The sequence below is a fragment of the Berghia stephanieae genome, chromosome 10, assembly GCF_034508935.2.
Source record: "Berghia stephanieae isolate SIO BIC M18660-M18661 chromosome 10, UCSD_Bste_1.3, whole genome shotgun sequence".
Classification (NCBI taxonomy): Eukaryota; Metazoa; Mollusca; class Gastropoda; order Nudibranchia; family Aeolidiidae; genus Berghia; species Berghia stephanieae.
Window position 1 is genome coordinate 18,617,874 of NC_088369.1, and position 16,594 is coordinate 18,634,467.

Genomic DNA, 16,594 nt, shown 5'->3' on the forward strand with positions numbered 1-16,594 from the left:
AAAAAAAACAATAACAAAGACATGAGTGACGTCATCTTCGAACTATCTATAGATAGTATACGCTTGGCTAAGAAGCTCACAACATTGCCATCCAGAAGTACAACGGACCAACACACCAAAATCTGTGTAACCTTAAACGTTCATAGTGAAAATTACTCAAAAACGTAGATTACAAAAAAAAAAAAAAAAAAAACAAAAAAAAAAAAACAATAACAAAGACTTGAGTGACGTCAACTTCATTCTATATATAAGTTTACAATACTCTTCAACAGTCATAACGTCACTTCCTTCCTAATGACGCATGGTAACTTAGTAACACTGGCTCTAAACTATCGGAACAATGGCGGACGCCAGTATGAAATATTTCCCCGGCGAGCATAAAAGCGTATCCAGAGGGGGAAAAAAACACATAAATTTGATCATGTTTTGACTTTTACACATTCTGATCACAAGACATATGAAAAGTTCTAGCCAGCATGAAGAATAAAAAGTAATGATTTTCTTTGTTTTGAACCAAGATGGCCGCCGTTGCCGGGTGGCGTGACATCAGACTACTGAATCCAATTGCTACGATCTGAATGATTATTTTTTCTCTATATTTCCTATTCAGGGTGGAGAGGTGAGGTGTACGAGCGCTGATTGTAAGAAACCAGATTGTGAGGACCCGAGGTACATTGCTGGGGAGTGTTGTCCTGTGTGTGAAGGTAAGTGATGGGGATGGGGTGGCGGGGGGGGGGGGGGTGGTGGTGGTGGTTGTGATGGTGATGGTGGTGGTGATGGTGGTGGTGGTGGTGGTGGTGGTGGTGGTGGTGATGGTGGTGGTTGTGGTGGTGAGGAGGATGATGGTGATGGTGGTGGTGGTGTTGGTGGTAATGATGGTGATGGGGTGATTAGGTTGTTAATGATGATAATGATGGTGTTGAAGACGACGATGATGATGATGGTGTTGACGACGACGACGACGACGACGACGATGATGATGATGATGATGATATCGAGTCGTTCTGTTATAGCTATATTTTTTTTTCTGTGATTATCGTTTGAGAGCATGCCATTCCTACAACAAATGTGAAATCCTTGTGTGTTTTTGTGAACTAACCTAACGTCATGTGTGCATGGTTATAGGTTTGGAAAAAAAACATATTTATTTAGAGCCATCGTATCTTCTTATCTTTAATTTGCTTCAACAGTCATGACGTCACTTCCCTCATAATGACGCATGGTAACGCCCTTATGAAATATTTCTCAGACGAGCATAAAAGTGTATCCAGAGGGGAAAAAAAAAACATAACTATGATCTTGTTTTGACTTTTACACCTTCTGATCACAAGACATATGAAAAGTTCTAGTCAGCATGAAGAATAAAAAGTACTGATCTTCTTTGATTAGAACCACGATGACCGCCGGTGCTGGGCGACGTGACATCAGACTATTGAATCCAATTAAGAAACAGGGGTTAGTTTAGAACATTGGTTGTCACTTCACAAACTAATAAGTGTGCTGTCATGCGTAATAATGCTTGCACGTCTGACCGGTAACCAGAAGGTCTTGAGGTTTGATCCCCAGTCGAGGTAGACTGGTTTTTTCGGATGTTCTTTTTTTTTCTTGTATTTTTCTTTCTTCCTTTGTCTGGCACTTTTCATATACACTTGTTCAGATCTTTATCTTACACCAGTGCCTGCTCCCCAGTTTCTTAGTTTGGAGTCACCAAGACTTCCATTGTGCCCTAACCTCACTCTGAACTAACGAACGTTGTGGTTATCATAGAACATATGTAACCCATCGTCTCAAAGCGGTATTGTTCTACCCAGCGTGTACTTATTTACAGGTCTGATATCCCAAATTGTTATGGGCCCATCATTGTTATACTGGAAATACTCTCAAACCAACGAAAAATATTGTCTATAACAACAATGTTAAACCAAGCCCTAAAAAGACACCTTGATAATCACGCCTCTCGGACAGTCGTCATAATGTAAACAATGGCAGTGATTGGTAAGCATAGTAAACTATAGATAGTATGCGCTTGGCTAAGAAGCTCACAACAGTGCCATCCGGAAGTATAAGGGACCAACACACACAACTATGTGTAACCTTGAAGGTTTATAGTCTGGTTCACACAGATTAGTGAGAATTACTCATAAACTCGGGTGGCAAAAGCAATAACAAAGACCGGAGTGACGTCATCTTCATAATATCTATACAGGTTTTACTATCGATGATTCGTGTCTAAGTAAAATGCCCACTGTTCCATCGCTTGATCAATAGAACCAACGCAGAAAACTATATGTAAATTCATACGTTTATAATAATATGATCGAGAAAATCGTGTGATAACTAGTCAACCATTTGGGGGTATGAAAACATTAACAATGATCAGAGAGAGGACGATTTCATTCACGTTATTGTTTATAGATAGAACGAAGATGACGTCACTCAAGCCTTTGTTATTGTATTTTGCCATCCGCGTTTGTGAGTGATTCTCACTAAAGTGTATCAACCACACAATAAAAGTTTATGGTTACACACAGTTTTGTGTTTTGGTCCGTTATACTTCCGGATGGCAATGTTATGAGCTTCTTAGCCAAGCGCATACTATCTATAAACAAACAACTATGTTTGTCCGAGCACATGTAAAGCTGTGACACAAATTCCATGTTTTGATTGATCAAAAATCTACTGGTTAAATGAGTTCGGTAATCAGACCTGCTAATAGAATGTCTGCATCTAGATTACACTACTTTTGGGGAAATCCCGATTTTACTGTAGCATAATAGCAGAAATATTATGAGACGTAACCTTTGTCATAGAACATAGAGGTTCAAGATTTTTTTTCATTTCTCCTAAACACATCCGGTTTTACTAAAAATAGATTTTGATAGATTTATAAATAGATTTATAGCGTAGCCATCGTTAAGTTATCGCTTGACACTGAAACCCAAAAAGATTGGCATTTTGACGTCATTATTTGTTTTTTTGCACCGCCTAGTGAGTTGTCGTTAGAAGTGCTCATGGAAACAAGTGATTTCATTGGTTGAACTATTGAATACAACTCACGATTTTTTTTCTTTTGTGGCCAAATACTGGCATTTTGACGTCATTTTTTAAGTCAGTGTCAGGCTATAAGTTAACGAGTTCATAGGCACAATGATAATTCTAAAAGTCAAATCGTTAAATTAAAGGAACTAATCATTGGTAAGAAATAATACATATTGATAGAAAAAGACCGTATGCTTGTTTACTTGTAATCATCATTATAACGTGTCGCTCCCTGGCCATCGTAAAGTTATGGCCTGACACTAACCAAAAAATGACGTCAAAATGCCAGTCTTTTGCCACGAAAGAAAACAAATCGTGAGTTGTATTCAATAGTTCAACCAATGAAATAACTTGTTTCCATGAGCTCGACTAACGACAACTCACTAAGCAGTGCAAAATCCAAATAATGACGTCAAACTGCCAGTCCTTTTGGATTTCAGTATCAGGCTATAACATAACGATGGCTACGGTCGCTCCAACACCGAACCGACTCCACAGCATCTGGGGAGCAGACTCTTAGGTCATGGTCAATGCAGCTGGACCCATCCTGGCATTCTCTAAGGATGTGCTCCATCGTCTGCTCTGGGCATCCACATGTACACAAGCTAGTCTCACTCAGCCCCCACTTTTTCATGCTTCCAGCGGTTCTCCCGAGTTTTGTCCTTGCAATTTCAATCTGTAAAATAGTTTAAATTGTCATTGTAAGTATTGCATAACAAATACATTAATAAGTTAATATTTACATTATTAGGTCTTTTTAAAAAGCGAAAGAAAAGCTATTAATACTATAATTCTGATGCAAGATTGTCAGTTTTTAGTTTATTTTTCATTATTTAATCCAGAACAACTGATGAAAGCGATTTTTTTTTTCAACAGTTTTTCCAATTATTGGCTTGATATAGCATTTTTGTCATGAACAATATATTGCGGTGGTTTGAGAGTGGTTTGAGAGTATTTCCATTCCACCAATTAACCCCTAACAATTTGGGTTATCAGACCTGCAAATATGTACACATTATTGTAATACCGTTTTGAGACAATGGGCCACATATATCCTCCCCATTGCCAGCCGTACACTAACCAAAATCTTTTTAACAACTTTTCTTTTTTCTCTCCATTTTTAGCCAGAATTTATTTTGTTTACTTCATTAGCGATAAATGAAAATGAATGACAACTTGTCAACACGTTTTAATTCTGATACTTTTCTTCCTGGAAGTCTTGGGGTTGAGATTTCATTTTGACACGTTCGAACTTTAGTAATTTATTGATACTGAGTGAATGCGTTTGATGCCTAATTATGTCCCTTTATGTGTGACATACTGATAATAACAAGGACGGAAACACACCGGACCGTCAACTAAGCACGTTATGGCTTGTGCGCATGCGCATGCGTTGGTGCAATTTGTGAGTTTCGTACACTTACAGAAACCGTCATGTCTTGAGCAATGTTGTTAATGTCTAAGTTATTCTAATTGATGCTATGCGTTTATCTAAAAAAACCCTCATAACATCCGCCAGCCGGATATAACGTACCAACACACAAAACTATGTGTAATCTTAAACGTTTATAATCTGATTGATAGAATTTAGTGAGAATTACTCATAAAAATAACTGCCTAAAAACAATAATAAAGAGCTGAGTGACGTTAATTTCGTTCCTTCTATAATAACATCCGCTGTGTTGGACACAACTAAGGGACATCATCGGTGACAAACGCATTCCCCTAATACTATCACGAAGAAAAAATACAAAACAAATCTGGCCAAATTTTTTCTAAAGATTATCTTGTCGATGTACGACAGAATGGTGTGTCAGTGTCTTCTATACAACTACTCGTGTTTCCAGTGTGTTTATTGTGTGTTGTTTTACCATCATGTGTTACAGTCAAACACTGTTATTACGACGATAGAGTCTATTATATGGTTGATAAATTGGTCGTTAAAAAAAAGAATATGTCCGTAATTATCCTGAAGTATTTATTTGTTTTTAAACATTATTTATTCATTTATCATTTATCTATTTATTTATTTATTTATTTATTTATTTATTTATTTTTATTTATTTATTAATTTATTTATTTATTTATTATAATTTGTTTATCCATTTATTATATTATATATTCGTTTATATACTATTTATTATGTCATTTATTTTTAATATTATTATTTATTTGTCATATTTTTTTATTATATATTTATATATTTATTATTCCCAATTTTCTCAATATTCATCTATTTATCTATCTTCATTTAACTGAAAAAGACTTCTAATTAGCACAGAATGCGTTGGAATGAATAGTACAAACTAAAACGCCTCTGGTTAGAAACAGAAATTACAAAATTAATTTTACAAAATTTACTTGTTTATTTATTATCAATAAATTTATTTATTTATTTGTTTATTTATTTACATGTTTCTATTTTGATACTTTGTAATAATTCTGTTAAATGACATTCTTTCAAATAATTTGTAATCCTATAATTTAAAACATTGTATAGTAAAATTAATTCCCCGGTGACACACTGCATTGTATTAACGGTGTTTGACTGTATGTAGAATGTTGCATTTGTTGTCTCACCTCACCATCGTAGTTTTGGTCAACCTTAGCTTTAGTTGCCTGCATTTCCCTCCTCCTCCTCCTCCCCTTCCTCCCACTCCTCCCACTCCTCCTCCGACCTCCTCCTCATCCTAGAAATTCCCAACATTCCGCCCACAGTGGAGGTGGAAGTTGTCCGCCCAGAGTTCACTCCCCCTCCCGGATGTGACTATGACGGTGCGCACTACGAGGAAGGAGAAGAGTTCCCGTCCAACAGCACAAACTACAAGCCTCTGCACGACCAGTGTGTTCTCTGCCAATGTTTCGTAAGTACTACCAATAGGGAAAAATATACGTGTGACGTCAACAGACCGGTTACAATATCATTGGAAGTGTGAAACGAGTCTTTTGACGTCACACTTATAGTGATACAGTGCGCAACTGATCTTCTGGTTTCAAATTACTCGCATCGCATTTTCTAACCAAAATAAATGCTCCTTCACTTACGCAATTCTCTCGGGCCTGCTGGCACTTGAGGCGATGCAAGGGATCTCCACCTGGTCCTGTCAGCAGCTATTCTTGGGGCGATCTCGAGGGACAGACAGACCTCTTTGCTTTAGGTCCAACTCCACGCAACGTCTTCAGATCTTCTTCGGGCGGCCTTGCTTCCTCCTTCCTTGGGGTGTCCATTGCAATGCCTTTTTTTCTCAGTATTTGATCAGGTCTCCGACAGACATGCCCAAATTATTGCCATACTCACATTTTTAGTGGGCCTCACCAGAAACTCGAGTTTGCTCTAGTTCTCTCAGATCCACATTTGAGATTGTATTCGGCCAGAAGATCTTGAAAATTCGTCGTTATTTTGGAATACCTCAAATTTCTGGATTATACTTTCTGTGATTTTTCAACATTCTGATCCATAGAGCAAAAAAAAAAAAATGCCCAGGACATTATTATCGTAATCGTAAGAACCTGCCTATAGCATCCTGCTACAAAAAAAAAAAAAAACTTATGCCGCCTTATCATTCAATGAATAACATATTCATAGTTAGGGTTAACCCACACCAGATACTGACTCCGACGACCCGTCATCTGCCGTCTTCCGGATAAAGACGTCGGACACGGGCAAATTACTAAGAATAAAGAGAAGATCCGCTAGACTTACCCATACCAAGCAACCGATGTCCTCTGCCGTTTTTTTGTTGTTGTTTTTTTTTTTTTTTTTTTTGTCTCGAGCTTGTCAAAACAAACAAAAAAATAAAATACCATCCATTCTTATCTGGAAAAGAGAAAAAGACTTTTGAGTAAATTAAGCATATAACCAGAGTATGTGATCATACAATGTGCGCCCAAGCTGGGTGAACTTTATGTTCAATTTTGGATTTCACATATATCTAGATCTATGTGATTTAATGAAATAAGATACCGTCATGCTGCACTCTTGAAAAACACGTATTCGAAATTTTAGCCAGAAAACTCGTCCTTCAAATATATCGATTGTTTTAACTGACCATCATCTTGTCAAAAAACGTTAAACCTGAAACTTCTCGAAATCTTCATTGAAGTCCCAGGTTTGAGAGTTTTGGTGTAGTTGATAATGCGTAACAATAAGATCTTCTAAAGTTCATCATCATCCGTCGTTGGTTCTCTCTTGAGCACGTTGCCGGTCTGCTGTCTCCACGAATCACGATCCTCTGGCATGAAGTCAGCGTAGCTTTTAAAATCACTTTTGGCCATTATTAGGTTATTTAAATAACATATGTCATTCTCTTTCTTCCTCTAGCTCTCTTTCCTTCGATCATCCCAGATGTTACCAACTTTTCTATTCCGTCTCTTCTCTACACATGTCCAAGAAACCGTAACTGCCTCTTTCTGATGGTATAGATCAACATTCTTCCCTTTCTCACCTTGTTCAACACTTCCTCGTTCGTATACCAGTCTGTCCATGATACCCTCAACATTCTTCGATATATCCACATCTCAAATGCCTTTAATTAACCTCCTACAACATTCTTTGTCAAGCGTTCACATTTCACAACCGTATAAAAGTTAACGAAATATTACATGTTAATATTTTGTATTGTATTTTGATTTTCTCATCAATGACGCTCAGAGAGGTCAAGTCTTTTGCCATCTGAAAAAATGCATCATCACCCCAAACTGTCTCCGGACAATCACCGTGTCCAACGACTGCTGTCAACAATGTGCTGGTAAGCTGTTTCTTCAATTGTATGTTTTTTTTTTGTTGTTGTTTTTTTTTGGTTTTCCCAAATTGATAATTTATATTGTAAAGTGCCCAGAGCTTGTGTTTTACACGAGAATGAGCGCTGTATAAATGTGTTTTAATTATTATTATTATTATTATATTATTATTATTATTATTATTATTATTATTATTATTATATTATTATTTATTATTATTATTATTATATATTATTATTATTATTATTATTATTATTATTATTATTATTATTATTATTATTATTATTATTATTATTATTATTATTATATTATTATTATTATTATTATTATTATTATTTATTATTATTATTATTATTATTATTATTATTATTATTATATTATTATTATTATTATTATTATTATTATTATTATTATTATTATTATTATTATTATTATTATTATTATATTATTATTATTATTATTATTATTATTATTATATATTATTATTATTATTACTATTATTATTATCAGCTGTCTATTCATTGTTTATTCTACCCCTAACTATAGATAAGTGACGCGTAATTATACCATACTAAAAAAATAGGATAATGACGATGTGACAGCACTGACATGGGCTCCAGAGAGAAAAAGTAAAGAGACATCAAAAATGTTGTTGTTTTTAAGCGTTTTACGGCGCTAGCAACACGTTAAGATCATATTAGCGCAAATAAAAAGGAAGAAAATGGGATAGTCAAAAGTTTTAGAATTACTATTAAAACATCCAAGAAAAGGTAAGACAAGGAGGAATTGGTTCAAATAGGGAACAGATGTAGATTCCAAGAGCACACTATCAGTGTACTTAGTTTGGGATCACTAAATGTCGCATCCAGACACAAGCACACTAAGAGGAACATACTCAATGGTTTACAAATCATACGTATGTAAAAGGAAAAACAATACAGTGCATAAACAGAGATGATTTACAAGGTAAATATCATCTCCCCAAACTAACTATACATTAGAATGTTTCCCTCCCAGCCGGGGTATCTGGCCAGGACCTGGACAAAACCAAGTAATCTCATTCCAAGACAAGCGAGTTGGAAAACAGATGCAGTGGGATAGAAGACACAGTAAGTGCCTCCCTGCCCACTATGAGAGGCCAGGAACCCCACCCAGGAGACACCCAAAACCACCTGGCGGCGTCCTGTTGAAAGAGAGAGAGAGAGAGAGAGAGAGAGAGAGAGAGAGATAGAGAGAGAGAGAGAGAGAGAGAGAGATGCTGCAGATTGGACAACTTGGAACACCGCCATAGGGAATGATATTAGCGGAAGAGTAGCGTCCCTTGATTGGAAGTCACGAGCTGAAAAGTTATTAGAGAGAGAACGTCATGTTGGTTGTGCGGCATGAGACACTTCACCGAAAGCGAGGACGAGAGAGACACATGCGCAAAACCATTTTGACGTTCTCTCTGTAAGGTGACGTCCAATCATGGGACGCTACTCTTCCGCTAATCTCATTCCCTATTAAGAAAAATATAAAAAAATATGCCTTTTGCGCCACGATATCATAAGATATCGTCGCTCAGGCATACCAAGAAGGAATATAGATAACTCATCAAACAAGATGTCTGATGTCAACAGGAATCAACCGTGTTGTCCAAGTGAGCAAATTGGGGGTTAATAATCTTGCTCAAGGAAAAAAAACGAAAGTACCTGAAGCGGGGCTCGAACCCGGGTCATCCGGATCACAGTGCAATGCCTTAACCACTCGGCCAGTTCGCCCCCCCCCCCCCTCCCCAGCCATTAATAGGTTAACACAAAAACTATTTCTAACATTGGGCGTTTACAGTCTGACAGACATAATTTAGTGAGAACCAATTATTAAAATGGCTGTCTATAAAACAATAACAAAGATCTGTATGACGACAATTTCGTTCCTTCTATAAATTTCCCTTTCTCTTTTTTCTTGCAGAATACAAGGTCGACCCCGAGCCTTCTAAAGTAGGGCGTTTGAAACCTGGAGGTAAAATGAAACTGTTTATTTTTAAGTTTTACATGATGATACTCTATTTTTAGAATTGAATACCTATAGATATGAGTCTTTGTTTCTTGTTTTTAAAGGTTTTGTTTATGGTTTCTTTTTTTTTCATAAATGAATGAATGAATTAATAAATAATTTGTTTATTAGTTTAAAAGAGATGAGTGACGTTATTTTCAATCATTCTATAGATAGTATGCGCTTGGCTAAGAAGCTCACAACATTGCCATCCAGAAGTATAACAGACCAACACACAAAACTATGTGTAACCTTAACGTTATAGTCTGGTTAATACAGTTTAGTGAGAATACTCATAAACATGGATGGCAAAAACACTAACATACCAAATCGATGATCAACTTCGTTCTACTATAGATAGTATGCGCTTAGCTAAGAAGCTCACAACATTGCCATCCAGAAGTATAATGGACCAACACACAAAACTATGTGTAACCTTAAACATTTATAGTCTGTTTAATACAGTTTAGTGAGAATTACTCATAAACATGGATGGCAAAAAAAAAACAACAGTAAAAAAACAATAACAATGACCCGAGTGACGTCAACTGCATTCTATCTATAACGTCCACATGTACCCCCCCCCCCTTCCCCCTCACCTCCCCGTCCACTCCTGCCCCCAGATTGCATGTCTTCCACCATGGGACCACAGAGGAACGGGACCACCTGGAAACCAGTGGTAGGCCAGTTTGGCGCCATGGATTGTGTGGTCTGTAAATGCCAGGTAAGTTTCACGGTCCGCTATAAAATAAAATTTTCAGATCTTCATCATCATCATCATCATCATCATCATCATCATCATCATCATCATCATCATCATCATCATCAAAATCATTATCAACCCCATCATCATTATCATCATTATCATCATCATCATCATCATCATCATCATCATCATCATCGTCATCAAAACCATTATCAACCCCATCATCATTATCATCATCATCATCATCATCATCATCTTCTTCTTCTTCTTCTTCTTCTTCTTCTTCTTCTTCTTCTTCTTCTTCTTCTTCTTCTTCTTCTTCTTCTTCAGCATCATCATCAATCATCATCATCATCGTCGTCATCACCATTAATAGCATCACCAACACCACCACCACCACTCCCACACCACCATCATCATCATCATCATCATCATCATCATCATCATCATCATCATCATCATCACCACCACTCCCACACCACCATCATCATCATCATCATCATCATCATCATCATCATCATCATCATCATCATCATCATCATCATCATCACCACTCCCACACCAACACCACCATCATCATCATCATCATCATCATCATCATCATCATCATCATCACCACCACTCCCACACCACCACCACCACCATCATCATCATCATCATCATCATCATCATCATCATCATCATCATCATCATCATCACCATCATCATCATCATCATCATCATCATCATCATCACCACCATCATCATCATCATCATCACCACTACCACCACCACTACCATCATCACCATCATCATCACTATCACCACCACCACCACCATCACCACCACTACCACCACCACCACTCCCACACCACCACCATCATCATCATCATCATCATCACCACTCCCACACCACCACCATCATCATCATCATCACCACTCCCACACCACCACCACCATCATCATCATCATCATCATCATCACCACTCCCACACCACCATCATCATCATCACCATCACCAATCCAACACCACCATCATCATCATCATCACCACTCCCACACCACCATCATCATCATCATCATCATCACCACTCCCTCACCACCATCATCATCATCATCATCATCATCACCACTCCCACACCACCATCACCATCATCATCATCATCATCACCACTCCCACACCACCATCATCATCATCATCATCATCATCATCATCATCATCATCATCATCATCATCATCACCACTCCCACACCACCACCATCATCATCATCATCATCACCACTCCCACACCACCATCATCATCATCATCACCACTCCCACACCACCATCATCATCATCATCATCATCATCATCATCACCACTCCCACACCACCATCATCATCATCATCATCATCATCATCATCACCACTCCCACACCACCATCATCATCATCATCACCACTCCCACACCACCCCAACCACCACCATCATCCCTATGTCCACTCCCAGAACGGTCAAGTGGCCTGTAACAGAGTCCAATGTCCGGCCAAGTCCAGCTACAAATGCAAGCGGCCACAACTCAGAAGAGGCAAATGTTGTAAGGAATGTCCCAAGAAGAAACGAACGGAACGAAAAGTCAATGAAAAAGATGGAAGGAAAAAAGATGAAAAGAAAAAAGACGGAAAGACAGATGGGAAGAAAAAGAAATGCAAAAAGGAAAAAGGAGGACAGAAAAAGAAACGAAAAGGAAGGAAGAAGAAAAGACGATGCAAAAGTAAGCAGACATAATAATAATAATAATAATAATAATAATAATAATAATAATAATAATAATAATAATAATAATAATAATAAAATAATAATAATAATAATAATAATAATAATAATAAGAATAATAATAATAATAATAATAATAATAATAATAATAATAATAATAATAATAACAATAATAATAATAATAATAATAATAATAATAATAATAATAATAATAATATAATAAGAATAAGAATAATAATAATAATAATAATAATAATAATAATAATAATAATAATAATAATAATAATAATAATAATAATAATAATAAAATAATAATAATAATAATAATAATAATAATAATAATAATAATAATAATAATAATAATAATAAATCTTTATTGTCCTCAAAAAAGTGGCATTGTGTCATTTTGTTACACATTTAAAACAATACAATATTAACATAGACACACTCACACAGATGCACACAAGTAACATCGTAGTCATCGAAGAAACAAAAAAAAATCGACATCAGCAACAACAACATCATCATCACCATCTTCATCATCATCACCATCTTCATCATCATCATCACAACAACCTTCCTAGTATTTTCGTTACAATCTTTCACTTCCACCATTCCCCTAGAGGGAATGAGATTAGCGGAAGAGTAGCGTCCCTTGATTGGACGTCACCCATTGTCTGTGACGTCACCGGCGGAAAAGTTATTAGAGGGAGACGCATGCGCACAACCAACATGACGTTCCCTCTCTAATAACTTTTCCGCCGGTGACGTCACAGACTATGGGTGACCTCCAATCAAGGGACGCTACTCTTCCGCTAATCTCATTCCCTATAGGGCTAACCCACACTGGAGACTGACTCCGACGAACCGGCTTTGCCGTCCTCTGTCGTCTTCCGGATAAAGACGTCGGGCACGGACAAAATACTAAGAATAAAAAGAAGAGCCGCTAAACCTATCTACCCATACCAAGCTCGAAAAACAAAAACCCGACAGCGGACGTCGGGTGCTTGGTAGGTATGGGTAGGTCTAGCGGCTCTTCTCTTTATTCGTAGTATTGTGTCTGTGTCGGATGTCTTTATCCGGAAGACGGCAGAGGACGGCAGAGCCGGGTGACGGAGTCAGTCTCCGGTGTGGGTTAGCCCTTAACCAGCTAACCGCCAAACTCTGCAAAAAAAAAACCCGTATTTAAAAACTTGGCCAGAAAATTCGTTCTTCAAATATCGATCGATTTAAATGACCCTGTGCGGCTATGTGGTCTTGTGGTATGACACTCGCGTTCGGATCGAAAGGTCCTGGGTTCGAGCCTCGCGCTCGGCGCATAGTTGAGTCCTTGGAAAAGGCTCTTTACTCACATTCTCTCACCGTACTCAGGTGTAAAATGAGTACCTGGCCGTTAACAGCGTTGTCTTAGTCCGAAAAATTGTAATATCGTCTAGCAGGCGGCATGTCCCGTCCATGTTAAATTATGTTGCTGTTGACAAGGGACCCCATGTAAAACGCTTTGAGCACATTTAGTGGATATTGCGCTATTTAAAGCTCCATTTAACCCTCATCTTGGCAGGAACTCTCAAACCTGGGACATTAATGAAGACCTCGCGATAGAGATTATTGAGAGTTTTGTTTTTTTTTGTCAACCGAGGATCATGAAATTGATCGATATTTGAAGGACGAGTTTTCTGGCCAAATTTTTAAATAATGTTGTTCTCAGAATACCGCAGTTAAATAGTTATTTAAAATCGAATTCTTGCTCTAAGGGGGAATGTGTTTGTCATCGATTATGTCCCCTTAGTTGTGTCCAACACAGCAAATACTATAATATTAACACAATTGTGGTGTTGGTAGTGATGATGATTGCATTGGTGTGTTGTAGTTGTTGCTGTTGTTGTTATAGAACTGAACAAGTGTGTGTGAAAGGTGCCAGACAAAGCAAGAAAGAAAAATACAAGAAAAAACAAAAAACATCCCATAAAAATCATTCCACCTCGACCTCGACTGATTTTTTGGGATGCTTTTTTTTTTCTTGTATTTTTCTTTCTTGCTTTGTCTGGCACCTTTATCTTACACCAGTGCCTGCTCCTTAATTTCTTGATTTGTTGTTGTTGTTGTTGTTGTTGTTGCTGCTGCTGTTGTAGTTGTTGCTATCGCGATTGTTGTTGCTGTTGTCGCTAATGATGATGTTGGTGGTGGGGCTATTGGTGGTTGTGGTTGTGATGTTAATGGAAAAATAAATGAGCATTTATATAGCGCAATACCTTCTAAACGTGCTCAAAGTGCTTTTTAGGCTACAATGTTTGTTGTGTTCATTGAAAATGTCTACGACAACCAAAAATGATATCAGTCGACTTTGAATTCTTACAGAAAACAACAAGAAAGTTCCAGAAAAACCTTCAACTCTTGAGATTCTCAAACCCGAGTCCAGTAAAACATTGGGTACCATCAGCATGGACGTGGCTAAAGTCAAACTCTGCGTCCACAAGAAGGCAGATTATCTGGTCTACATAATCAAGGGGGACAACTCTCACACACTAATCCTCGATGACCTCAAGAGTGGCGGGAAATGGGAGAAAATAGATTGGACTATTAGAAAAGGTAATAATATTATGGCCGATGTGTACATATATGCAGGTCTGACATCCGAACCCATTTATGGGCCTAGTTTAAATTATTATTATGGACAATATTTTGCGTCATTTTTTTCTTTTGAGATTTCCATTACAACAATGAGCCCCATAAGGAATTGGATTATCAGACCTGCAAATACGTGCACGTCGAATAATATGGTCTATATAGATGCAGCTGCAATAATATTTCACAGTCACCCAACGTGCGAAGTGAATACACTACCAACTGAGCTATCGAGACCCCCCCCCTCCCTTTCTACTTGATTATAATGGATATTATTTCATATTTTCATCAGGATTTATCACGTCAAGCAAGAAATCGTCAATGCCAGAAAATTCTTCCCTGCGACGTAAAATAACAACAAAGAATCTCATTGGCACCTCTGTTAAACGTAAGTCATGGCTTGTGGGTGATGGATTGACTTTTTTAAATAATAAAAAGAAAAAATAACAACAGTCTGACCGTTTATATATATATATATATATATATATATATATATATATATATATATATATATAATATATATATATAATCATATATATGTATATATTAAGAGATGAAGTGAGTAGGAAAGTGCCAGAAGTCAATAGAGAATAAAAAAAAATTTCGCGGCGATGATGGGGGTTTGAACCCGCGACCTTACTGGTACGACAACTTCGCCTGGCCAGTATATTATATATATTGTATTTATATATATATATATATATATATATATATATATATATATATATATAAAATATTGATATATTCATTAAAGATGCTCAAAACACTTTATAAGTTGTCACAAGTTAACAGCAACACTGAATATGTAGATCGAGACATGCAGCCTGTGAGGCACGTTTTAATTTGTTTTCTATAAAGACAACATTTTTTCCCACCAAATACTCATTAACACCTGAGTATAGAGAAAAATCTGATTATGTGAGGCGAAAATATATTTCCCTAGGACTCAAATTTCATGCTGCCTCAAGCTGGATCGTCGAACCTCCTTCAACCTCCAGGCCCAAAATCGTCCGAAGAAAATGTTATTTGAACTTAGAATCTACTCATTTTACTCAAGTCTGAATGAGTACCTGGTTATAGACTGCGATGGAATGAGAAGTGTTTTTAGTTGATGATAATGATATGAAATGACGATCGATGTGACGACGACGACGACGACGACGATGATGATGATGATAATGATGATGATAATGATGATGATGATAATGATGATGATGATGATGATGATGATGATGATGATGATGATAATGATAATGATAATGATGATGATGATGATGATGATGATGATGATGATGATGATGATGATGATGATGATGATAATGTCGACGATGACGACGACGACAACAAAGACGATGATAATAATACTGAAGATGATTATGATTTTTGTTCTTATTTTTTTCTTGCACAGGTAACGTCAAAAAGTTTTTCAAGAAATTGGACAAAAAGCTAGAAAAATGCAAGAAAAAATGTCGACGAAAAATTCTAGAAAGGTCCGTGAAAAGACTTAAAGTGAGGAAAGTCAACATGAAGAAATCTTGTTGAGTTATCTGTAAAATGAACACAGACAATGACACGGAGATGTCTATTTATTTCTTTCTCTAACTAACAGGAACACAGACAATTGTGTGAAGATATAAAAATTCATCAACGTGAGGAAAGTGGCCGTGAAGAAATCTTGTTGAGTTATCTGTAAAATGAACATAGACAATGACACGG

The 16,594-nt window shown here is 36.9% G+C and overlaps 1 protein-coding gene across 6 annotated transcripts in view; it reads left to right on the plus strand.

The window, feature by feature from the left end:
* The window catches only part of LOC144980756 (chordin-like protein 2), a 53,703-nt gene that overhangs the window by 36,380 nt on the left and 729 nt on the right, over window positions 1-16,594 (plus strand). For 2 of the 6 annotated variants that reach the window (XR_013646950.1, XR_013646951.1), the window contains exons 6-14: window positions 611-704; window positions 5,758-5,903; window positions 7,691-7,787; window positions 9,730-9,780; window positions 10,437-10,537; window positions 11,987-12,251; window positions 14,612-14,842; window positions 15,171-15,266; window positions 16,287-16,503. Coding sequence is in view for 4 of the 6 variants with exons in the window: in XM_078928529.1 (XP_078784655.1) it covers window positions 611-704; window positions 5,734-5,903; window positions 7,691-7,787; window positions 9,730-9,780; window positions 10,437-10,537; window positions 11,987-12,251; window positions 14,612-14,842; window positions 15,171-15,266; window positions 16,287-16,420 (1,239 nt within the window). In the remaining 2 variants the exon portion in view is untranslated. Of the gene's footprint in view, window positions 1-610; window positions 705-5,733; window positions 5,904-7,690; window positions 7,788-9,729; window positions 9,781-10,436; window positions 10,538-11,986; window positions 12,252-14,611; window positions 14,843-15,170; window positions 15,267-16,286; window positions 16,553-16,594 lie in introns of those variants that run through there. The other 4 variants (XM_078928532.1, XM_078928533.1, XM_078928529.1 and 1 more) reach the window with 2 other exon arrangements.